Source organism: Euleptes europaea, chromosome 3 (assembly GCF_029931775.1).
Source record: "Euleptes europaea isolate rEulEur1 chromosome 3, rEulEur1.hap1, whole genome shotgun sequence".
NCBI classification, from domain to species: Eukaryota; Metazoa; Chordata; class Lepidosauria; order Squamata; family Sphaerodactylidae; genus Euleptes; species Euleptes europaea.
Window position 1 is genome coordinate 73,393,340 of NC_079314.1, and position 25,729 is coordinate 73,419,068.

The following is a 25,729-nucleotide window of genomic DNA, read 5'->3' on the forward strand; positions in this document are numbered from 1 at the left end:
GCTGCTGCAGTCGTCTTGTTTGTGGGCTTCCTAGAGGCACCTGGTTGGCCATTGTGTGAACAGACTGCTGGACTTGATGGACTTTGGTCTGACCCAGCATGGCCTTTCTTATGTTCTTACGTTCTTATGTAAAGAAGCATTAACATTCTTGCTGCTTAAATATCTGTGGGTCTGAATATAGTTGTATGCTTTATGCTGTCTGTGACTACTTATGTCTAGAAACTTCTTCATGCAAGGCTCTTATGCAATGTATTACTTAGGTTCAGCTGCAAAATGAAACCAATACCTTAGAACTAGGCAATAGCAGTTAAATACTATTTGAATTAATACTTAAAAAGTAGCGTCTTTTGATTCTAAAAATATCTATTGCTTACCCATAGGGCCAAAACCATATTCCCCCCCCCCAAAAGTCATAATAACCATCATCATTTTTTTTTTGTTGATGCACAATGAAGAATGACTACATGTCTCATGAGGAAGAATATCAAACAACACCTTCTTCACAGTGGTGGCAGCTCTATTAGTTCAGGCCTCAACAATTTCAGGCACCAGATTGCCATTTCAACTTAAAGTTTGCTTGTGGCACCTAGAGCTCTGGTGGTCCTCAGCCTGTAAACTCTGTTACAGTGCTTAAAAGGAGGAGGGAAAGGGGAGTCAGCCCTTAAAAGGAATGCCCTGCAACACAGAGAAATGTGGCCTGGAGAGGAAGAAACTAGTCTTTCTATCTTCAAGCCAACTTTTATTAGTAATGGAATTATTCAGAACAGAAATAATAGACAGGTAGTAGTGTTATATTTCAACTTGGTGTACTAATTATACACACAGGATGAGATTTACTGAACCACTGAAGTGGGGGCTCCTGTTTGAAATCTATTCAAACCCACCCACCTGCCACAAAGAATCCATGCTTGAGTTGAAAAGGGAATTCATTACCACAACTAACATGTGGACAAATGAAGGATCTTTGTAGGGTATACACAGGTAAAATTTAGCATATAAGGTCTGGGTACTCTGATGAGCACATGTAAGAGACATAAAGCCTGCACTTTGGAATTCTCTAGAATGTATATGAGAGACTACTAGAAAAAAGGCAGCATTTTCCACCACCCCAAACAATTACAAAGAAACACTTTTGCAAATAGAAAATACCAGCCATGTCATGTTGAGCCTCACTACACAGAAAAAAAGATCATGCAAAATGTTTAAAAGTTAGAACTCAGCTGAAAAGGTGGTGGACTGAGTGTTATTATTTAACTATGTGGAGCTGTATTAAGGTTGAAAATGAGTAGTATGAGTTTTGATAAACTCTTAAGTGCTACCCTTATTCAGTACTGTACTTGAACTGCCGTGATGGCCCGGTCTGTGTAAATAATTTCATCAACCTCTTATGTTTGCCCATCCTTGAAAATTTTCTCATAAGGATGCTTAATGAAAAAATATACTATGCTTTTGTCCTTGTCAGAGGTGTCAGAACTTGTAAGAGACATCCTAGTGGAAGGGGGGGTGTTTAAATGAAACTGCTTTTATAAATGAAGTCCCAGCATCATTCTCTCTAGGAAACTAAGCAGGTTGAACTTTATTGTTACTTCCATGGAGGGGGACAGGAATGACTGTCAGCTCTATTTGAAGGATGTGTGTGCATCTGTATTTAGTTCTTGTTCAATCTCACTGTTTGATGCATTTTTTTAAAAAACAAAAAATAATAATAATGGAAAAGCTAATAATACCCCAAAGCATGCACAGACTTCATGTATTTGGGCAGAAGTTTTAATAGCAACAGAGTACTACCAGTGTTTAAGTAAGGAATATATAGATTTTTCCTATTGCAAAGACTACTCAAAATGGCTTGCAACGATAAAATAAACCCAAATGCAAAAATATGAACCAAATAAAAAGTATTGTCCAAGACAGTCAATTAAAAATGTGTTTTTAAATAGAACAGAAATAAAAAAGTAGTTACAAACAGTTCTGATCAAGAAACTGAAAATATTTAGAACTATTTATAAAAAGGGTTATGAATAAAGGACAAATAGATGGAACATACTGACTTCTGAATAGTTTGCAAATCAAGGGACACGATTATGAAGTTAAGTGAAAAAAATAGGCTGGATGTCCAGTTTGCAAGAAGAAAAGGGATGAATGGAGAACCGTTTATCTGGTTGATACTGGTATGCACACCTTGTATGGAAGGTTAATACAGCCCAGAAAAGAACAAGTAGAATGCATTCCATGGCAGTGGGCTTTGTAATTTTACAGAATATATTGGGCACAGAGTCAAATTGGAATACATCCCTATACACATACCTGGGTTGTTATAATACGGTGTTATTATTGTCATACCTGTTGAATGCATATGTGTGCATAATAAGTAATTGTATTAGAACACTGATGTAGGCCAGGGGGCCGAAAAACCTTTGGATTGTGGTTTCACTCTATCAACCTGTATTAGTTGCCATTTGTGCTTTCTTTTAATGTAATTTTAATGTTTTTAATAGTGCCTCAAATAAGTACATTTCAATATATAATTGAGTTCTTTTCCACCCAACCTTTGGGTACCCAAGTTTGTTTATAGGCTGGGGTTTTCTCTCCCCTCCCTTTTGTTTCTGTTAATATCTAATTGGTTACAGTTTTGTTTGATGCACTAGTAGGGTTGCCAGGTCCCCCCAGGCCACTGGCGGGAGCTTCATGGAGCTTCATGGAGCTTCATGGACTTCATGCACACAGAACAATGACATCATTTCTGGGTTTACTCTGGAAGCTCTGGTATTGCGCGACACTCTTTAGCACTGTCCTCCAAAAATTCTGTGGCAACCATAGAGTTTTGGAAGAGAATGCTAGAGCATCCTCGTTGTGATGCCAGCAATTCTGGGATAAACCTGGAAGTGACATAATTGCACCATGCATATTACTTCCCCCCTTCAGCTGGTCTGCTACCACCTGCTGACCAGCTGAGGGTCAGCAGGCAGCCCAGTTAATTGGCAAGCTATTGCCCGCCATAACTGGGCAAATAGGAATCCTATGCACTAGGGATGTGCATTGCAGTGGTATGGAAATGAAAGAAGGTCTCCTCAATAATGATCAATAATGGACTAATAGTTCATCACAGGGTATGATAAGGAAGAATACAGAATTTGAAGACTTAATTAGTAAAGAATTGGACCATATCCTGGGGAAAATTTATAAACTTTTACTTAAAAATGAAACAGAACAAGAACAAGTTAAGACATACATGATAAAATGGATGGAAAATTTCAAAAAGGAGATATCTTTTCATCAATGGGAAAGACTTTGGACTAAATCCATTAAATTTACAGCCAGCATCAATCTACGTGAAAATTGGTACAAACAATTTTTTAGATGGTATATCACACCGATGGACATTAAAAAAATGAATGAATCTTATGACAGCCGGTGTTGGAAATGCAAGGATACAGATGGAACATATTTTCATATGTGGTGGACATGTAAGAAAGTCAAAAAAATTTGGATACAAGTTCATCAAGAAATGCAGAAAGTTCTAAAAATCAGATTCCCGATGAATCTTGAGATTATGTTATTAGGAATTGAACCCAACAATCTGGACAGAAATTTGGGAGAACTATTTGGTTATATGACAATGGCGGCCAGATTGGTATTGACAACATTATGAAAACAGGACGAAATTCCAGAGGTGGAAAGGTGGCAACAGAAAATGGATGAATTTGTGGTGATGGCTAGATTAACCAGTCTGATGAAAGAGAAGATGACTGAAGAATTTCAACGGAAATGGGAAGGCTATTTGGACTATGTTAAACAAAAGGGATAGATTATCAGAAGTAAAATTTAGACTACAAAAAACCTAATAGTCAGAATAGAAGGAATTTATTACTTAGATTATAATGTCAATGCAGGAGATTTTTGAGATGTATGACGAAGCAGACTCTCCGCAGGAGTATAAATTGTGTGTGAATCTATGTGTAATTGTATGTTTGTTTGTATATTTTGAAAATTTTAATAAAATACTTGCAATAATAATAATAATGGACTGATCTAAAAGGATATGGATAGTGGCACTTGTAACCAAATTAACTTATAAAAGAGAAATAAGACAAATAGATTCATAAATGCCATGTTTTCTTTCATATAATATAAAACAATATTCTAAAAAAAAGAAAAGAAAAAAGAACAGAAATCTGAAAGTCCTAAAGACCTCAGCAGACAAAACCAGTTTTCAGTCTCACAAGTCCCTGCTGGTCTTAATGCCTGACAGCTGTAAAAGATGGTGCACACTGTACCACCAAGGTTAAGGTGTTCCATAACCTGGGGCCAGCAGTAATTATTTCTCACCCATTTACCTGCTAATCCTGAAGCATAGTTCAATTTTATAAAATTTGCCCTGCCCTTCTTCCAAGGAACTTAGAACTACTAGATGGTTTTCTGCATTTTTAATTGGACTAAATGTTTAGGATCTGTCCATATGGTGAAATCTATTGGTGGGATGTTTTGAGAAAGGAGGAAATATCTATATAGTGCAACATCTGAGAAGACTGGGAGAATGAAAAAAGTGCAGATGTGTGCTTACATTGGTGTCCAGCCCAATGTTCTAAGTGCTCTGCATTGCTGAAGGTGTTTGGTATATAAAGGATAGCATTGAAGTAGAGCATACAGAAGCATAGACATTGTCTTCCAGCTGTCCCTTGGTGTTTTCAACGCATGTATCTGTGCAGTGTTGGAGTTCCAGAGAAAGGCAAGTTGGAGTTCTCAAGTCCAAAGGCAGGCATCTACTTCTCTAGAGCACCTGTGAAGAACATGAAGGGAAGCATATTTCTTAATTCCTCCCACTTCCAAATTTCTACAGCCCGAAAGATGAGAAGCCATGAATAATATTTCCCATTGCAGTACAGATGTGCCCCTGTATACCTCCTGGTTGATACACATTTGTTCCCTTGGAACATATTGCTAAATAATAGTAATTTATGTGGACTCCAGTAGAAATTGCTTCTACATAATGGCTTGGATCCTGACTAGCATTTCTGTGTTTTCAAGGACTTCTACTCATAGAGCATGATTTCCCACCTCCCACAGGAGCCGAAAGTTCTCCCCTAAAATCCTGTTCTTAGGAGAACAAGATTTCATGGGGATCTTGGGCTCCCAGAGGATGAGGGGAAAGATCATTGCTTCATGAGTGGAAGTTGCACATCAGGATTCAACCCAGTATGTTCCATATTGCGATGGTAAGAAGAAAAGTACACAAAATGCAGAAAAATATTCATCTCCCTATAATTTTACAACTGGCTACTAAAAGCCTTGTGGAGAAAAATGATATTTATGGATTCTGGCTGAAACGGGGTCTTGGATAAGTAAAAAAGGCTTGGGAAAATGGATGAAAACACTCTTCTGTACCTAATTCTCTCTTATACCTTCACTTTCCTTCCTTAACAGGAAGCAGTTGATAACAGTGTGGTTGTGTCAGGCCAGACAAAACACTTTACAGTCCATATGTTGAAATCCTGAGTTCATACAAAATGTGAATAAACTTGGCAGTCACTTGATATGTGGAGTAGTGGTTAAGAGTTAAATAATAGTAATGAATATTCAAGGTACATTAAATACAATATCTGTATATTCTTACAATATTCCTGCTAAGTAGGCCAGTATAAGTATATGTTGAAGACTGGGGGTGGCTTGCTTGAAACCACTTAGAGAGTTTGTAGGTGTCCTGGGATTTGAATTCAGAACTTCCAGTTTATACCATGTGCACTTAACGACTGCACCGTAGCAGGAGAGTGAGTCATGTATAAACAGAAAATATGAACTTGTTTCCTCCAGATACACTGTCAGATTGTATTCATGATCACTTTTTTCAAAGATTTATTCTATCTTTAACATGTCAGCATCCATCCCAGCAAAGAATGGTTCAGTACTGTAAATTGTACTAGGAGGCAGAGCTGTGTTTTCTCATTCTCTGTCAGATAGATTTCTCTGCATTTCCTTAGATGAATTGTAAAGCCGTCTCGTAACTATTCCAGCAAAAGCAGCTTCTCCCTGTGAAATTCTGGCAGAGTACGTGATGACATCACCATATGTTCCAGACAAAGCATGTCAGTGTGTTCTTTAGAGAGTATATGGCCCACAGTCATGCTCTGTTGTGCTGACATCACCCCTCCCCCATCATTTAATGTGGCAATGTAGGCCATGAAAATCCCAGAGAGGCCACATACTCTGCAGTTGGAATTGAAGGTGCTCTTTTTCTGGCCAAGAGACCTTGCAGCAAATGTGAACAGCAGTTGCAAAGCCTAGCAATGGAACACAATGTGGCTTGCTTATTATCCAGTACTCAGTTATGCTTGTGGTTTGCGGGGGCTCTATGTTGGTTTGCAGCGTACAGGGGGTGTTGCACCATATCAGTGGAACACTTTTGTGGACCATGTTCTTTCTTGTTTACTTATCACCTGTAAAATCAAACACTATATTTTGTTTTTGTTTTTTAAAAAATGCTTACTTTTCTCAGCCATAATCAATGAAGGAGTTTTTTTTTTTATTAGGGAAAGTACCAATAGTTATTCATTGATATATTTGGGATATTTCTAAATGTGAATTTGGGTGTTATGGATAAGTCATGCTTATCGACAAATCAAATAGTTATGAGGAAAATTAAGATAATCCTGAAGTGTGTTGTAATTGGTATTGAAAGTTCTTGAATCTTCATCTTAAAACATTGCAGATTACATAGCTTGTGAATCAAAGATGGTTTGTACCATTTGGGGGCAGCATTTAATGAAGAGCTCTTTGAAACAGGAGCATGTGTTTTAGTGTATGCTTATTAATTAATTAATTAATTAAAACATTAATATCCCCCTCTCCTTGTGGTTCAAGGCAGCTTATAATAATAGTTAAGAACATCTTCAGTTAAAACCAAAAAATAAAATCAACCCCAAAACTCTCCTTTTCCCCTTAAAAGATGCCTGCCATTGAACCCCCTTACAAGCCTTGGCAAACAGGCAGGCCTTGCAGCAGCTCCTGCAGATCTGCAAGGAGGTCGTCGCCCTCACCTCTTCAGGGAGTGCATTGCAAAGAGCCAGAGCCATAATGGAAAAGGCCTTGGCTCTGGTTGTTGCCAGACAGCGCGTCCTAAGTGATGGGATAGCCAACAGATGGCTGCTTGATGACCATAGTTGGCATACAGGACATATGGAAGGAGACGGTCCTTCTAATATGTGGATCTGAGGTTGTGAAAAGTCTTAAAGATAATAACTAGCACCTGAATTGAACTTAGAAACAAACTGGCAGCCACTGTAGCTGTTTCAAAATGGGAAACATATGTTCCTAGCAGCTAGCCTCTGACAGTAGTTGGGCTGCCACAGTCTGGACCAGTTGTAGTTTCTGGGTTGCTTTCAAGGGCAGCCCCACCTAGAGCACATTGCAGTAATCCAACCGTGAGCTTGCAGAAGCGTGGACCAGCAAGCATGGCCAGATTGGCGGAGTCTATGTAACAAGAGAGTTGGCAAATCAGATGCAGCTGATAGAAATTGCCAGCCAGCTTTTCAAAGAGCAAAGCAGGGTGCATGAGCACCCCTAGGCTCTTAACCTGCTTGAAAAAGCCAGTGTTACTCCATCTCAGCCAAGTGGATTCAGTCCCTCTAGAATATCAGCCTTCCCAACCAGCTTTACCTCTACCTTGTCTGAATTCAGCTTCAGTTTGTCCTGCCTTAGCCATCTGACCACAGCCTCAAAGCACCAGTTCAGAACCAAGACATACACATCTGGAGGCTTGGATAATGAAATATAGAACTGGGTGTCATCTGCATACTGATGACACCCAACCCCAAAGCTCCAGACAATTTCATTCGGTGGCCTCAGAGAATAGAACCCTGTGGCACTCTGCAAGATAAATACCACCCAGCTGATTCTACACCTTCCATGGAGACTCCTTGTGTCCAGTCAGACAGAAAAGAGTGAAACCTCCGAAGGGCTATGCTATTAATACAAACTCTGTTTTCAAACCAGAGGATAAGAATGGAGTGGTCAACTGTGTCAAAGGCTGCTGAGAGGACCAACAGTATCATCAGTGCAACTTTAAAGGAAGATCACCCACCAATGCAACTAATCACAGGCTTGAACATATATTGCCTGTAATTAATGTAAAATGTACTTGTCATATCTACAAATGTAATTTTTTCTGGTAATACTTAACTACTTTTTGAACACTGAGAAGTTCATAAAAGATTGTGAAATTACAGTGCAACCCAACACAAAGTCATACTCTTCTTTCCATTGACTTCAATCGATTTAGAAGGTGGTAGCTCTGATTTAGGATGGTACTGTAAGTGTAGTAGAATATTGTGGGGGGTGGGGAAATCCCTTTCTTGATATATGTAAAGTAGTCAGAGAAACTTAAACATACTTGACTCCAATCAAGTGACGATTCACAAGCTTTTATCTATTTACTTAAGATTCCATTGATTTCAATGAGGCATAATGTGCTATCTTAAATACTTTATTTTTTAGTAAGTCGCACTGAATAGAGTGAGGTATACTTTCTGGTGAGTGTGTTTAGGATTTTTGTTTTGATCCATCAGCAGTTTTTTTCTTAAAAGAAATAATGAACATTACGTGGAAGTCACATTGATTTCAAGAAAACTTATTTTGTGTGTTTAGGATTAGGGAATTTATTGAAACACATTTGATTTTGAAATTCATGAAGACACTTCAAATTTAATTCCTTAATTTTAGAAAGTTGTTTTTAAGTGTCATTTTTTGATAATCCAAGTTTGATATGCTTTGTTCTCTAACTTTAATTCATGCCGTGAATTTGCTAATATGCTAAATTTCATATGAGCTTCCAGCTGTGGCTGTCTAGTGTCAACAAAATGATTGTTCTGTAGAAGTGACTTGGATATTGCTTGTTGGCCGGTATTCAAATGACAGAAATAATGTTTATTTCCTAGTGTGAGCGCTTTGCAACCTGTTGTCCTCATTATTTAAATGGATTTGAGATCTCAGAGCAGTCTGAGGTTTTAAAAAATAAATGGTGACTAATGACTTCAGATTTTTCAAAGATAATTGATGATTCAGTATTTGCTTGTGCCTGTCATCTTCCTGCTGGGAAGCTATAAAATGACTTTGTGCACCCTTGGGAGAAAGGAAAGTAAGCTGAATTTAGCAATCCTTGTACATTTGTACTTATGTGATTTTGAGGTAGGAAAAAGGGGGTGACTTTGGTGTAGTGAACTGGTCTTGAAAATAGGCTGTGACAAATGTCAGTGTTATCATTGACGAGTTTTAAAATAAAGCAGTGTTAATTCAGAATCCCAACATGTATTGTTCAAAACATTTGTATATCATTTTGTTTATTGGTCAACACACAAGAAGTCCACTGGATATCTGCAGTGTAGAGAACGGTTGTGTGCATTAACCTTCAGTTATTCAGGTCAGATGTTAATGAAAGACTACTCCTCTCTCTCTCTGCATTTTAAAAACATAATAATGCGTAAAATGCAAAGTATCAAAACCTATACTTTATTAATCGCTTTTGGTTAACCCACAATGTCTTATGGTATACACAGTCCTCATTTCCTTGTGTCCTAACTTCTGATCCCTAAGGGCTGCTGAAGCTCCATGGCTTCCAGTGATGTCAGGCCTGTATCTCAGTTGATGTTTACTTACGCTTTCCCGCCGTCCAGGCTCAAGGACTGTTATGCCAAGGACTGTTATGCCTACTGAACTCCGTTTGAAGCTCTGGGAACACAGCTTTGTTTTTGATATGTAATCTCTCGCCTTTTCAGTGCTTTATATTACCAAGTTCAAGCCAGGCAGCCCCATAGCTGTCACCCTTTCCTTTATGCTCTGTTACTCTATTTGACCAGTAAAGACCAGCTTCTTTGGACCTGATTGTCTATGTTGTGGTTTCTGGTTCATTTGAACCAAGGGCTTACATTGTGACAGCTATCGGGCTGCCTGGCTTGAACTTGGTAATATAAAGCACTGAAAAGGCGAGAGATTACATATCCCCTCCAACACCACCAGCTCCTGATTCACCCTCTCCCGCGAAAGAAGGGGGGGTGATCATCTCCAATTCCTTCCTGGACTCCCTTCGGGCTCAGTGCTTAGCCGAACGCACTGCCCAAACCCTGCCCCAAGGTGTACTTGAGCAAGGTGGTTGTTGGTACAAAGACTCGAAACTATACGTGCCTAGGATACTTCGAAGAGAAGTTCTGCAGTTGGCTCATGGAGCTAAAACCGCGGGCCACTTTGGGTTCCTGAAAACCCTTCACTTGTTGCGCAGACAGTTTTGGTGGGGGGGAATGCTTTCTGATGTGGACTCCTTCATTCGCAGCTGCCCTATCTGTGCCACAGTCAAACGATCTCAAGGCAAACCCCCAGGACTACTGCAACCGCTGGAAATTCCCAGCAAGCCCTGGGAAGTAATTGCCATGGATTTCATGACGGATCTTCCCCTTAGCGGGGGCAAAACTGTACTATGGGTTGTTACTGACTTATTTTCCAAACAGGTACATTTGGTTCTGTGTGCGGGTATTCCCTCCGCCCCCAATTTGGCCCGCCTCTTCGTGTCACATGTTTTTCGTTTACATTCGTTCCCGCACAAGATAATCTGCGACCGCGGAAGTAGTTTCGTGGCTAAATTCTGGAAGGCGTTCCTTAAGTTGGTGGGGGTGGAGCAAGGGTTGTCAAGTGCTTACCATCCCCAAACAGATGGACAAACTGAACGTGTCAATGCTGTATTAGAATGTTATTTACGTGATGTCAATTACCACCAGGATGACTGGGTAGAACTATTGCCTTTTGCAGAATATTCGTACAATAATGCTGTCCATCAATCTACAGGGTTCAGCCCTTTTTATGCTGTGTATGGTCAGGACTTCAGTCCTATCACCCCTACGGAGGTTCCAGAGGGGGAGGGGGATCCCGATAAAGCCTCTTGGGCACATGCCCTCAGCACCACGTGGCCTTGGCTAGTGAGCAACCTAGATAGAGCCAAACGCAAATATAAGGTGCAGGCAGATAAGCATCGGTCCCCCAGCAAGGAATTCCAGGTTGGTGAATTAGTGTATCTTTCCACAAAAAACCTGCGATCCACTCGACCGTGCCACAAACTTAGTGCCAAGTACATTGGACCATATCCCATTGCCCGGATCGTCAACCCTGTCACTGTGGAACTGACTCTCCCCAAAACCCTGAGACGTATCCACCCTGTCTTCCATGTCAGCCTCCTTAAACCTCATGTCGCCTCCTCGGAATGGCACCCAGAACTGCCTCCCGAGCAGCCCGTGATGGTGGGGGGGGGAGGAGCATTTTGAAGTATCAAAGATCCTAGATTCACGTATACGGCATGGATCCCTGCAGTACTTAATTCGCTGGAAACACTTCCCCCCAGCCTACGATGAGTGGGTGCGTGCACAGGATGTCTCCGCCCCGCACTTCCACACCGCCTACCCGGATAGACCGTCCCCCTTGCAAGGTGGGAGGGGGCCTTAAGGGGGGGCAGGATGTCAGGCCTGTATCTCAGTTGATGTTTACTTACGCTTTCCCGCCGTCCAGGCTCAAGGACTGTTATGCCAAGGACTGTTATGCCTACTGAACTCCGTTTGAAGCTCTGGGAACACAGCTTTGTTTTTGATATGTAATCTCTCGCCTTTTCAGTGCTTTATATTACCAAGTTCAAGCCAGGCAGCCCCATAGCTGTCACCCTTTCCTTTATGCTCTGTTACTCTATTTGACCAGTAAAGACCAGCTTCTTTGGACCTGATTGTCTATGTCGTGGTTTCTGGTTCATTTGGACCAAGGGCTTACAAGTTTACACATTTATACCTATAAAGAAACAAAGTATAGTAATTTTTTCCATTGATTGAAATTCTGTTCTGCATTCAGAGAACTTGTTTGCTTTGGCAAACAAGTTCTCTGCTTCCTCTCTGCAGCGGCTTTATTGTCCTTTGAATAAGTTGTATGGCTGAGGAGCACCCCTTCCTCATAAATAAGAAGACATCATAAAGGAGAGTGGGAATGTTCTATATTATTAAATGAGACAGATCTTAATTAAGGAAAAGCTAAAACTAAAAGGAAATAAAAAACACAGTATTACCAACCGCTTCTGATATCTTAACTATAATTTGTAGCTGATGTATGAAAAATTGACATTTCTGTTGATTTATCATTTGTCATATGTATTTCAAGTTATTATTAGGTAGATGTTTCATCTTAATTTTGAGTAGTTGTCATTTTCTTTTTTAAAAATTCATATTATGGAATGTATGAGGCTTTTCCATGTTAGACTCCGTTGAACTTTGCATGTCCAGCTCTCTTACCATTTGAGTGCTTCTGTGTCAGCTCTTCGTTATCACAATTCTGGAGTCTTAATTAGATCACTCTCTTGTTAAAAGTATGGAAATAATTATGATTTCAATAGTTACTAGGTATTAGTGAAGTATGTCAATTGTGTTTAATTTAGGTGAGTGAAAATTTTCATAGATGAAAAATGAATGGAAGATACCATGGTGTTTATGATGACTTCATTCTATGATCCTATCTAGTATTCTAGAGGAGCCTATGCAATATTGTGCTAGCTCCTGCCAGGTTTTATACTCTTATAGAGAACATGGAACATTGTTGGATGAAGAACTAGAGTGGGCTTCATGTTTGTTCGGTGATTTGAGACATTAAAATCTCCATTGTATCTAAACCTCAGGGTCCTATTGCTGGTGTTGTGTGCTGTAGGAGAGCCAGCATGGTGTAGTGGTTAAGAGCAGTGGTTAGGAGTGGTGGACTCTAATCTGGAGGCCCAGGTTTGATTCCCCACTCTTACACATAAAGCCAGATGGATGACCTTAGGCTAGTCACAATTCTCTTAGAGTTCTCAGCCTCACCTACCTCACAGGGTGTCTGTTGTGGGAGGGGAAGGAAAGTTGATTGTAAGGCAGTTTGATTCTTCCTTAAGTGATAGAGAAAGTTGGTATATAAAAACCAGCTCTCCTCCTCCTCCTTCTCCTCCTTCTTCCCATAGAGCATCAAATACATGATGACCTTTGATGTCTCTTGTACACCAAGCTTGAAGCTACTACAGGGCATATTCACAGATCTCTCCTTTCTCTGTGCTATACTAGTTACCCATTTTCAGGGGTGTGAATTTTTAAAGAATATGTATACTACCTCTGTAGCTTAAAATGATGCATTTTACCCCTAACAGCCTATTTTTCCAGCATGTGTAGATCAGGTCATAAATCTGCTCAGTGAGCAGAGGAATACTTTGTGTTGCACATAAGGAAATTATTTTGTGCTCGTGCATCTTTTCATAGAAATGAATGGCATAGCATATGCCTGTACATGTGGGGCTGAGCTTGGACCTCGAACCAGAAAGGTACACTATCAGTTTAGCACACTAACAGTACCATCCTAAGCAGGCCAGTGAAGTCAATGGGCTTAGAAAAGTATAACTCCGTTTAGGACTGCACTGTAGATTTTGCTGAACTAATAATGTATTGCACCATTTTGTTATTTATTTCATGCATTCATTGTGCATTTTTTTGTTCCTATGAACAACTACTGGTTGTTCCAGCAGTAGAAAATAATGTGCTTTTGTATGTGTGATGGTTTATTAGCAGCCTACTTCCAAATAACCTTCCTTCTATACTTACAAATTCTTTTTCCCCTTTAGTTTTCACAAAGCGTACAACAGGAGTTTGTCAGTATGCAAGGTGTTTTAAAAGCTTTTATTGCATTTTGACATGTAATTATTAATAAGAATCCTATAATTATTTTTAAATGGAATCTTGAAGGAATGCATATTAAATTATGTTATTACACTGAACCTATAAGTGTGGAAAACAACCCAACATTTTCTTTTGTGAATTGTATTTACAGGGTGCAGCCTTAATTCGAATGCTGGCTAATTTTATGGGTCACTCAGTGTTTCAGATGGGCCTACAAGTATGTAGAAAACATTCTTTCTTTTCTTGTGTGCTTGTGTTTGTGTTTGTGGCAATGTATTTTTACTGCCTATATTTCTGCCAGTTAAATCCCAGCTGCTTTACTAGCAACACATATTTAACGGTAGAATAAATTAGATTGTGGGAACAATCCTAAACCAGTCTACTCAGAAGTAAATCCAATTTTATTCAGCGGTGCTTACTCCCAAGTAAATGTTCTTAAGATTGCAGCCTGTGCTACATTATGACCCCAACAGATGGTGGTGGTATGTACACTTCTCAAAGTGTCAGAATTCTGGTTTTTACCTGTAATCCTTTGGTTCCATTCCATGGCTTTTCAGATCTTTTTCATAAATAGTGTTGTCCTTGAATTTCAGGATGATTGTTGTTATTTTTTGATTTTGAACAAAACCATGAGAATGACCATGAGCAGCCCATTCCTGGGGGGAGGGGTAGATCCGTGGTGGCTGGGAGCGGCGCAGCCACACCTCCTCCTCAGAGGCTTCCCAGCCACTGCAGAGAGAAAAAAGTTGTTTTCAAAAGAAAAAAAAGGGGGGGAAAAGGGGGGGGGAATGCCGCATTGTAAAAAGTGAGGCTGTGCTCCTTGGAACGCCCTGGGAATGCTCCCCGATGCTGGCATGGCCTGCTGCTTCTGTGATTTAGGTCCCACAATGGTGGCTGTGGCGGCGGAGGCCCGCACCATTCTGAGGCACCCAGGCACTGGCATATGTGCCACCCAGGATGGTGTAAGTGTTCGTTATCCTGGCACTTATGCTGGTGCGGGGTCACGCCAGCTCCTATGAAGCTTCGCGCCCCCCCCCTCAGGAATGCACTCAAAGTCTTTGCAGCAAAACATGTATTTCTGGAAACAATCATACTAATAATGAGATTTGTTTCCTCCATCATCAAACCTCTTGTGCTTTACTTTTACTCTTGATGAAGTTTCTCTGTTGCCTTAATCATGTTTTGAAAACTAATTCTGCCTTTAAAAAGTTAAAATTTTTGACTGGAGAGAAATTCACTTTGCTCTTTTCAGCAATAATTCCAAGTAAATTAATGTTCTCAAAACAATTTAAAAGCATACAAACCAAAGCAGAAAAACAATGCAACTCCCTTTATTCCATTGAAACCTGTTGGAGCAAATCAAGTAACAGGCAGCTGTGATTGATGAATTATGTATGATGCAGTCTGTTACTTAGAGGTGTCCTTTAAAGTAAATTGATGTTCACCTGAAATACAATTATGCTAAAATGGAAACAGCAATCAATCTTATCTGTTCTTAGTAAGCTTTTTCAATCTGAAATTTAAATAAACTACATCTGGGATCAGGTCATATTTTAGCATGGTAATTTTATCTTCAACCCAATAACCAGAAAGGTAAAGTATAAAACAAAAGTTGTATAAACATACTGCATATATCATATAAAGATGTATTTAATCTGACAGTAGCAGAAATTATTATTTTATTTCCCTTGAAACTGTATTTCACTTGAAATTTGGTGGGACTTCATTATTGTTTTCAAAGAGAATTGTGTTATAATTGCATGAAAATCTCTGGGTTTCCCCCCAATTTTCTGTAATATGTATTCTTATAGGTCTTGTTTTCTAGCCAAACTTCCCATCAGATACTTGTGGAAGTATTGGATGTCTGGCATGCACAGTAGAAATAGAAAGCTAGTAAATTGTACAGTTGCATAGGGGAGAATTGTGTTCAAATTTCTGCTAAGCTACAAAATTTACTGGGTGGATTTGGGCAAGTCAATAATTTGTATCCATTTTCTCCAAACCTAGTCCTACTGCATTATATTATGTAATTTGCCTTGAGTCTCATTGAAAAAGGCGGGCTATAAATAAAGTTAATAAATACATTTAATCTGTGCCGTGCAATTTGGCATTGGATCCAACTGAATATCTCTTAGCATAACCCATTTCTATAGTTGTTGTGAGGGTAGAATGACGATAACCTTGTGTATACCCCATTGTGTTCCTTGAGAAATGAGAGGGGTAAAATTTAATGAATTAGAAATAAACAAGCAGAGACCCACAAAGAACTCACGGGGCTGGGGAGGGGGGTTAGTGGTAGCAATGGTGTGGGGGCAGGGAATCAAGCTAGAAATTGGGGATGGCAGTAACAACAGTGGGAGCTACTCTGGGCCTGGGGGAGTCCACCGGTGGAAAAGGCAGGGAGCTGGGCCTAGAGGGGCAGTGACAATGGGAACCATGCCAGGCCCAGGGAAGGCAGCAACAATGGGGGCAGGGAGCCTTGGCACTCTGCTTTCCTGACATTCTACCCACTGTGACTGTTCTCCTTCTGGGCTGACCTCTTCTCAGGCCTGAATTGAGGCCAGAGCTATGGGCCTTCTGGGCTGGCCTCCTTGCTTGTATCTGGCCTGGAGCCCATCGGCAGCTGCTTCACCACTGGGGGCCACATCTACCACGGTGAAGATGGAGGAGGCTGGCTGGAGCCTGATGATGGCTGATGCATTGCTTTGTGGCCTGTCTACAGCAGCCAGGGAGGTTCTTTGGGGGCCTGGTTTAACTGGCCTGGCCTCCCATCACCCCATCCCAGCTTTCTTGCCAGAGTGGCTCTCAGCCCATCAGCCCTGACCTGTCACTGCCAGCTCCCTCACTGAGGCCACGTCAGCCTCTTGTAACCCAGCATGCTGGCAGCCACTGAGGGGCACATGGCTTTGGCCACACACTGGCCTCTCGTGACTTGATGAGAGGTGGCCATCTGGCAGCAGTGCCAGCTGCAGAGGGCTGCCTGGCTTTGGCAGTAGCCACATGAAGCTGCCTAAATCCAACAGTTCTGTGGATGGCCCCATGGGACCCCCAGGATTGGGAAAAGACAGGGGTGGAGGTGCCCTAACCCACATACAGCACCACAGGAGCTGGCTTCCCTAGCCACAGTGCCACCATTTCAGAGGCTGTGGAGGAGAGGGAGTGATTGTGGGACAGGCACCAAGAGTAAGAGGATTAACCCTCCTCCATCCATTTCTGGTAAGTTTTTAGATCTTTATGCAAATCTGAGGGGGTCCCCCAAGTTTACAGAAAAACCTCCTTTTTCTCCAACAGGCCCCAATCTGCAGATTTAAGTATCCACAGATGGAACAAAGCTAAGACTGAGATATATTGAGATTTCTCTTTTTTATATGCATGTCCCTCCCCATCCATCAAAATGCACATTCACATCGGAAGTAACAATTTCTGACAGCAATGGTTCAAACTAGGCTTTCCCCTCTCCTGGTCCAACTCTAAGCCTGATGTGTGAGAATATCTAGAAATCACCATGTTAAGATTTGTGCAAGTGCTTGTGTCGCTGTGCTTAATTCTGGGCTTGTTGGGGTAGCCATCAAAAATAATTTTCCAGGGGAATATTCAGAAAGAGGTGGTGGAGGGGGATTGAATGAACCCCCAAAATGGGGGTTACACAATAATGAATGTTAGGAACAAAGTATCAACAACCAACTGTGTAATGGGCACAATGAATTAAATTGCCAAACAGGATGATAAAATGTATTATTGTATCCTTAACAACATTAATACATCAAAGGTATATTTCTTGAGTCTTCAGGGCGAGTTACATGAATAACAGGTCTCCCACAATAGAGAAACTTACACAAACATACAAATTGTTAGAACAAATACAACTGAAGATGGGAAATACAATGTTATAATAAACATGAGAGCTTCTAAAGTTGAATGGAAAACAACAGAAGGCACTATTTTCTCGTTTCATGTGTCTTCGTCAAGTCTCTCCTCATACAAATCGTTTCACAAACATCATTCCCCAATACACATGAAAAATACTTAGAACAGCTGTCTAAAGTATGTCTTCTTAATGAGTTAAACCAACATGGGTAACACATCTATAGTCCCACCTCATAATATTTCCAAATGTGCTTGGGAGAAGGGTGGAGGGGGACGTTCAATTAGTTTTCAGTTAATATTTTTTTTAAAGAAAGAACAAATATTGTATTACTTTTGGTGTCCAGTTTGTATGTGGGCACTAAGTACACTGTAAACGTACTTAGGATGTTTGTTTTTAAAAGGTGCCTTCCGTCATTTCAAGTCATTTTATGAATCATTTTCTATGAGTACATTTGCATTCATCTTGTGCTTGATTTGATTATTCTTAGACCAATGTGTATTTCTATGAGTTTGTCTACATTACATTTGCCATTTGGCAGCTCATTGATCATACAGATCTGTATCCTTTTGAACTTCAGTTGCTGCTATATTTGTGTTCATCATTCACTTTGATTTAGTGCATCATCAGCAGTTTGCATTTGTTTACTGCGGGATCTCCTGTCTCTGTGATAAATTAGCATCTTTTGCACTCTGGGTTGTACTGTATACATCATGCCAAGGACCTTTTATCCACTCCACTAGACAGACATTTAGAAGTCCTGAGAGGCCCTTTCACCATTATTTTAGTTGCCTAGGAGCCACTTTTTTCATTAACAGCTCCTGCATGGCTATTGTAACTGACCCAACTGCATGGGTGGACTGATCACAGGGTCCCCCCCAATGACTCTGTGCCATATTTAGGTACCTGCATCATAGGTACATAAGAACATAAGAAAGGCCCTGCTGGATCAGACTAAGGCCCATCAAGGCCAGCAGTCTGTTCACACAGTGGCCAACCAGGTGCCTCCAGGAAGCCACAAACAAGACGAGTGCAGCAGCACCATCCTGCCTGTGTTCCACCTCACCCAAAATAATAGGCATGCTCCTCTGATACTAGAGAGAATAGGTATGCAGCATGACTAGTATACATTCTAACGAATAGCCATGAATACCCCTCTCCTCCAGAAATATGTCCATCACCACATCCTGGGGCAGGGAGTTCCACAATTTAACTATGCGTTGTGTGAAAAAAACTATGCGTCTGTTTTGAATCTCTCACCCTCCAGCTTTAGCAGATGACCCCATGTTCTAGTATTATGGGAGAGGGAGAAAAACTTCTCCCTGTCCACTCTCTCCAAACCATGAATAATTTTATAGACCTCTATCATGTCTCCCCTCAGCTGCCTTCTTTCCAAGCTAAACAGCCCTAAGCGTCTTAACCGCTCCCCATAGGACAGTTGCTCTAGTCCCCTAATCATTTTGGTTGCTCTTTTCTGCACCTTCTCAAGCTCTGTAATATCCTTTTTTAGGTGTGGTGACCAGAACTGTACACAGTATTCCAAGTGTGGTCTCACCATAGATTTGTACAAGGGCAGTATGATATCAGCAGTTTTATTCTCTATTCCTCGTCTAATTATGGTCAGCATGGAATTTGCCTTTTTTACAGCAGCCGCACACTGGGTTGACATCTTCATTGAGCTATCCACTACCACCCCAAGATCCCTTTCTTGGTCTGTCGCTGCCAGCACAGATCCCATCAGTGTATATGTGAAATTGGGATTTTTTGCCCCAATATGCATCACTTTACACTTACTCACATTGAATCTCATTTGCCATTTTAATGCCCATTCTTCCAGTATGCAGAGATCCTTCTGGAGCTCTTCACAGTCCAATTTTGTTTTAACCACCCTAAATAATTTGGTGTCATTATAATGTGGGTCCTGGCCCACATGATTGTGTCAGTTAACTGTTCCCCTGTCTGCCTAGGAGGCTTTTGTGGAAAAATGGTTTCTTCAAGATAGGGCTGATGTTTAAAGAATGCTTAAGTTGGTACAATAGTAGAACTAATGGGTCAGTTTTTCAATAAAATAATCTTGAGAAATCTGGGATGCAGGCTGCTACAGAGCCAAGATTTCAATCTGCTTTTCTGCCATTTGAAAATATGTCTTTTTGTAACATGTTACTTATTTCTAGGTATTGTTCTTTTATACTATTTAAATTTTTGCCATTGTCTTCTTACCCATATCAGCAGACTTGGAATTTGAGACAGAGAGGGCAAAGATACATAGCAGTTATTTTATGTCTTCCAAGAAGCCACTAAGGAGGATAAATATTTTCCATGCTGGAAATATTTTCCATGTCACTCCTTGCTGTGGCCCTTTACACTTATGTGTAAGGACAGCCATTCCAGAATCCTCCCTGGCTGCATTACACCTAAATAGTTTGTGGTGTTTAGCCTGTGCCTATCCCTATCCCTCTGTGTCTTTCCAAAGGAAAAAGTGTCTTCCCTCATTTCACACTGTCATCATCTTTTAAATCCCTTTAGCCAGTTCTTCTGGGATAGAGTTTGATTGCTGACCGAATGCCCCTCCTCTGGCTCAGTCTCTCTTCTTCTGGCAGCTTTTCCCCAGGCTGGAATTGGCTCTGCCAGCCTCAGGTTTCTCACTGCCTCCTGCCCTCTCCCACAGCGGGCCTGGCTCCACTGTAGCTGTCAGCTTCCCCGGCCTCTCTCTCTGCTGCTGCTCTTCTTCCCTCATTTCCTCAAACACTGGACTTTAAATCTCCTGGTCAGAACCTTGTTCTCACAGCAGCCACAATGCCTTATGAACAGAAATTTTCTTGAAGGTTAATTGGTTCTTTATCATTTAAAATATCTGATGCTGGCTGCTTTGGCTGAGGTAACCTTTCATACAGAAAAGCAAGTTTTTAAAAAAGCACCTCAAGGATTCAAGCAATATACGATACTATCAACTGAGGATTTTAAAACTGTTTGTGCCATGTTCCCCTTCAAAAATATTCACCCCAGTCCTATGCATGTTACTCAAACATAAGTCCCATCGAGTTCAGGAAAATGTAATCCCAGGTACACATGAACAGGATTGTAGCCATGAAGACCTGCTGTTGCAATAAGAAGTGCTGTCAATATCTATCCCTATACTTTGCTGCAAACATGTGCTGTTGCAGGAAGATCAGGTCACAGGCAGGTGTAGTTTCTTCCAATCTGCCCCTGTGTACCCACTAGGGCTGTCAATTCGGTTCGGTCCGAACTGAAAATCAACCGAATTTCCCCTGATTCGGTGATTTTCTGTTCGGACGGATCCGAACTCAAAACTGGCGGGCAACCGGGGGGGCCGAATTCAGCGAGTTCGGGAGTTCGCGAATAAATTCAGTAAATTCGGCCCCCCTTCAGGGGAGCCCGCTGAAAGGCGCGGGCTGCCCTTTAAACTGATCTGAGCCTCCCAGCTGGGAGGGGCAGGTCAGTTTAAAGGGCAGCCCGAGCCTCTCCAGCGGAGCCCGCTGAAGGGGGGTGGGCTGCCCTTTAAACTCATCTGCGCCTCCCATCTGGGAGGCTCAGATCAGTTTAAAGGGCCCCCGCGCGCCTTCAGGGAATCCCTCTGAAGGCGCGCTGGGGCCGAATTTTCCCCCGAACTCCGGATCCCCCCGAATTACCGGGGATCCGAAGTGGGGGAGTTCGGACTTCAGCACGTACCGAACCCACAAGGGTCAAATTCGGCCGGATCCGAACCGAATTTTTTTTTTGACAGCCCTAGTACCCACACATCTCCTACATCAATCTCCTAAGAGTTGTCAGATGTATAAAAATCCCTATAGATCATGTAACAAAGAGAAAAACCAACAGAAGCTCCTACCATCCTGATTTCTTTTCCTTCATGGAATCTGGGACTTCAAGGCCCTCAGTGGCATCCCAATATTATTTTTTTTCACAGTGTATTGTAATCTCATGCATTAACAGTTGTTTTTTTTACTTTTGAAGTCCTGCCAATAAGAAATATTAAGAAATCATTTTTACTCCTCTTTTTTCATGAGGTACGAGATAAGGAATATAATCCTTCTGTTGTAACTCAGCTGTTATTTTATTAATCCCATGGCTACAATGTAATGTGTGCCAAGCTTCTACCATTTTCTTTTGGTCTGTTTAATCCCATAAGGAAAATCATGCTTCTCTGTCTTCTTTAGGTTTGTTTAAATTGTGGAGATTTATGGCTACTGGATTCTGTGGATCTCAGGCTTGACTATGTGGATTCCAGCATGCAGATCTGGGCTGTACACAGCATGTGCCTCAAACAGGTTTCCATTGATTGATGGAAGTTTCAGCTGAATTAAAGACCACATGACTCCTAGCCACTTTTACACAGTCTCCTATGTAAGCTTGTTTTATCTGTCAAGGCAAATTGTTAGAGAACTTGCCCAAACCAAACCAGACATTGCCTATTTCTCACTAAGCCTGCCTTGATTTTCCTTGTATTTTTCTTTGATTTTCCTCCCATTTCTGGAGTTGGTGAGCCCAACTGTGTAATAGAAGATGTTTGCCTTGGAATCCTGGGAGTTTTTGAACCTGCAACTTAAAGGATGCAGACAATAGGGGAACAGGGCATAGCTGAATAAAAGTTTCTCGTTGAAGGTGACCCTGACACTGCTGCTATATGACTGAACCAAATCAATACTGACACAATTAACAAGTACTATTGCAGTGCTTCTAGAATATATCTCTGGAAGAGTTTAGAGGATTTCTAAAATGTCAATATTCTTACTAAGTTTCAAAATCTGCTTTATAGGAAGAGAGAAGGAGAGAGCACCAAGATGTCACTAAATGGTTATTTTTGAATCCCATGGAATGCCCTGTTTTCTCTGTTAATAGACATAGTTCAAATGCATAGCAGCACTAGAAAATCCATCAAACAGCATTTTTTTCTTAAAGCAGATTTAAAATTCTAACAGGTACCTTGCAGCTTAATAGGCGCCATCAGACCATGTTCAGCTCTGACTTTCCATCCCCCTAACATTCCTTTCAGTTTTCAAATGCAAATTACTTTATAGCCTCACTACAATTGTCTTTGTCATATTCAAAGCTAGCTTTACTTTAATTCTTTCTAACACACTGTTAGTTAACGTGGACTAGGGCTGTGCAGCAATTTACTTCAGGTATTTTTTGGCTTGGGATTATCAAACCCAGAAATTTTCAAAAAATCCAGAAAACCTGGATTTTCTCAAAATTTTCGGGTTAACAAACTTGAAGCTGAAAAATATTGAAAACAAAAAATCTTACAAATCCGCTCTGCCAGTCTTTTCTGGAGGCTGGAGAAGGCTGGGGAGAAGGATCTGAAAGCAATCCACCCCACCCACCACCACTTCTCTGTGCTCCAAAAAAGCAACAGGGGTTGATTTCTGTTAGATCCACACTCCTGGCCTTCTCCGGGGTCTGGAGAAAGCTGATGGGGTGGATCTAAAAGCAATCCACCCCCTGCCACTTCTCCAGAGTCCAGAGAAGTGGTGCAGGCTGGATTGGTGTCAGATACACCCTCCAGGCTTCTCCGGGCCCCAGAGAAGGCCGGCAGGGTGGATCTGACACCAATTCAGCTCACGCTGCGTCTCCAGACTCTGGAGAAGTGGTGAGGACTGGATTGGTGTCAGAGGCAGGTAACTTAGGGGGAAGGGAAGACAGGGGGAAGGAGGGAAAAATGGGGGTGGGGCCAAAGCAGCCCAAATAATGCTGAAAAAATTCGGCATTATTTGGGATCCCTTTTTTCAACTCGCTTTATTGCCTCCTTTTTCATATTTGGGAAAAAAACCTTTTCAGTATTTTTTGGGGTACCAATATAAACGTCCCTAATAGGAACTGTCAGTACTAGTAGAGAAAGAGTCCTTTGCACATAGTGGTATTCATAAAGCTCTTTCTAGGAAAGAGATATGAGCATCTTGTTTGGGTCAGGATTAGGGTCTTTATTGTTTATAGCTTTAAACTTGTGGTTTTTATTTAAACTACAGTTGGTATAATTTTATAAATTATGCATTCTGAATTTTTCCAACATTCAGAGCCTGGTTCAATTTGTACTTCATTATTACGTAGATATTCTCAGTGTTTTCTGATCGACTTCAACTGTTTTAAATAGTCTTAATTATGCTTGTTTTAGTCCATGAAATTCATGCATAAGTAAACATGCAATCCTGTCATCTCAAATGCATCATTGCTTTGAGGTTCTTTTGTTGTTGATTTTTATTTGCCTTGCCACAATATTGAATGGTGGCGTGGCTTCATGAGACAGGGCTTATGTGACATTTGACCTCTCAAGCTGAATGTATACCAGCAGCCATGTATAGTGGCAGTAAAGGCTCAGTAAGTCTCCTGTTTTTTTGTTTTGTGCGTCCAGTGTACAACATCCAGAGAAGAAGTTGTACCAAATATGTAGCTGGGGCTGTGTTTGGCTTGGTGATCACAGGTTGTTCTAGGACTGTTATAATCAAGCATGTAATTAACATTCTTTAGAAAGAAAACTTTCGACATCTCAAACTTTGTTTACTTCAGATCTGGTAGCCTTGTTATCAAAGTCCTCCATGGCTCTCCATTCAGCTCCAGTTAGACTGATCTGGCAATAGATCTGTTTCTATTTTCTATTTTCCCTAAAAGGAAGAATAGGAGACAGCAATGTCACAAGCTAGAATGTGGCAAATGCAAATTAGACCAGAGATATACATGTCCCAAAATGCTAAAGAAATGAAGCTTAGGAAATGATTCAGATGAAGTGGTCCAAATGAACTGTGCTGAGACAGTGAACAAGGAGGATAGAAAAAGAGCAGAGAGTTTGTGAGATATGAAGAAACCAAATGGAATGAAATTCTAACCATGTATGTAGTCCAGAAAGGTTGGCTTCATTCAGGTGCCATAAAAACTGAGGATCACAGTTGTCCATTTAAGAGTTTGAGACATGGTATGTTTCTCTCTAATGCATACTGTGCCTAAGGCAATGTGGGTTTGGAATTTAAAAACAGTCTCATATTGATTTTAAAATGGGCCGTGTTTAAATCATTGGTATAAAAATATTGACAGATGTGGTTATGAGAAATCAGATTGTACGTCTATATTATTTCAAATTACTCTAAATTACATTGAGGAGGGAACAAAGAACCACAAATTATACTAATTTATATATCAGCGTTGGCTCCAGAAGGAATTTATACTAATATAATTTCTCTTGGCTAGTACTTGAACCTGGTTGTTGGCAAATAATAGTTTAATTGCACATATGCTTCTTTGGTAGCAGATTTTTAAATTACTTTTAATTGCTCTTACTGTTGAATTTGAAACAAGAGATTGTTAAAAAAAGGGATCTGAAAAAAACAGTGTCCTTAAGTGTAGTATTATAATCTTCTTTATCGTGCCGCAGACATTTGTTCATAAAGCCTGAGCCTCAAACCCACATTAGTCCAGGTGTCAGTAGTGTTTATTTGGCTTACCCTATGTCCTTGTTACAGCCGTATCACTGGAACATGAAGTCTTCCAGCCTTGTCTGAACTGCTGTTGTTATAAAGCAACTTCCTTGTTTGGGGAAGAGTTTTTGTTGTTGTTGCTTATCTGGGCCCTCTTTCTTCGTATGTCCTTAAAGAATACCATTTGCTCGTGTGCCCCTTCTTCTATTTCCTGTTAATTTGGCTGTCTGCCCTTTCGCATATCAAACCAAATCATTTTTTACTTTGTGAATCTGAAAACCACACGGTTAATAGCATTTTATCATGTCATACCATGGTCTTTTGAAGCTTCCATTATACACCTTGCAACTGATTTCTGAGCCTCTAATAGAGCAATCCTAAGGGGGGGGGAGTTGTTGCAGCCCAGGGATGGCATAGCCACATCGCCTCCTGAGCAGCTTGCTGGATACTCCATCCTTTTTGCAGGCATAAGTTTGCACCTGCAAAAAGAGATGTTCCTGGGGTAAAAGGGCTCAGGGAGCTGACAACTCAGCCTTGCCCTGGAAATGCCCTCTTTGATGGCAGTGTGAGCCCTTGAACCAGACAAATCCTGCATTGTGCAGGGGGTTGGACTTGATGGCCCTGGTGGTCCCTTCCAACTCTATGATTGTATGATTCTAAATGCTGCCACAACAGCTGTGCCAGCACCCATGCGTGGTGCTGCCATGTGGCTCCTCAGAACTGGCATAAGTGGC

At 41.0% G+C, this 25,729-nt stretch overlaps 1 protein-coding gene across 1 annotated transcript in view; it reads left to right on the top strand.

The window, feature by feature from the left end:
* TRHDE (thyrotropin releasing hormone degrading enzyme) overlaps nucleotides 1-25,729 on the top strand; it is a 267,123-nt gene that overhangs the window by 162,354 nt on the left and 79,040 nt on the right. Inside the window, exon 7 of the mRNA XM_056846509.1 lies at nucleotides 13,855-13,920. Within this exon, the coding sequence (XP_056702487.1) occupies nucleotides 13,855-13,920 (66 nt within the window). The remainder of the gene's footprint in view (nucleotides 1-13,854; nucleotides 13,921-25,729) is intronic.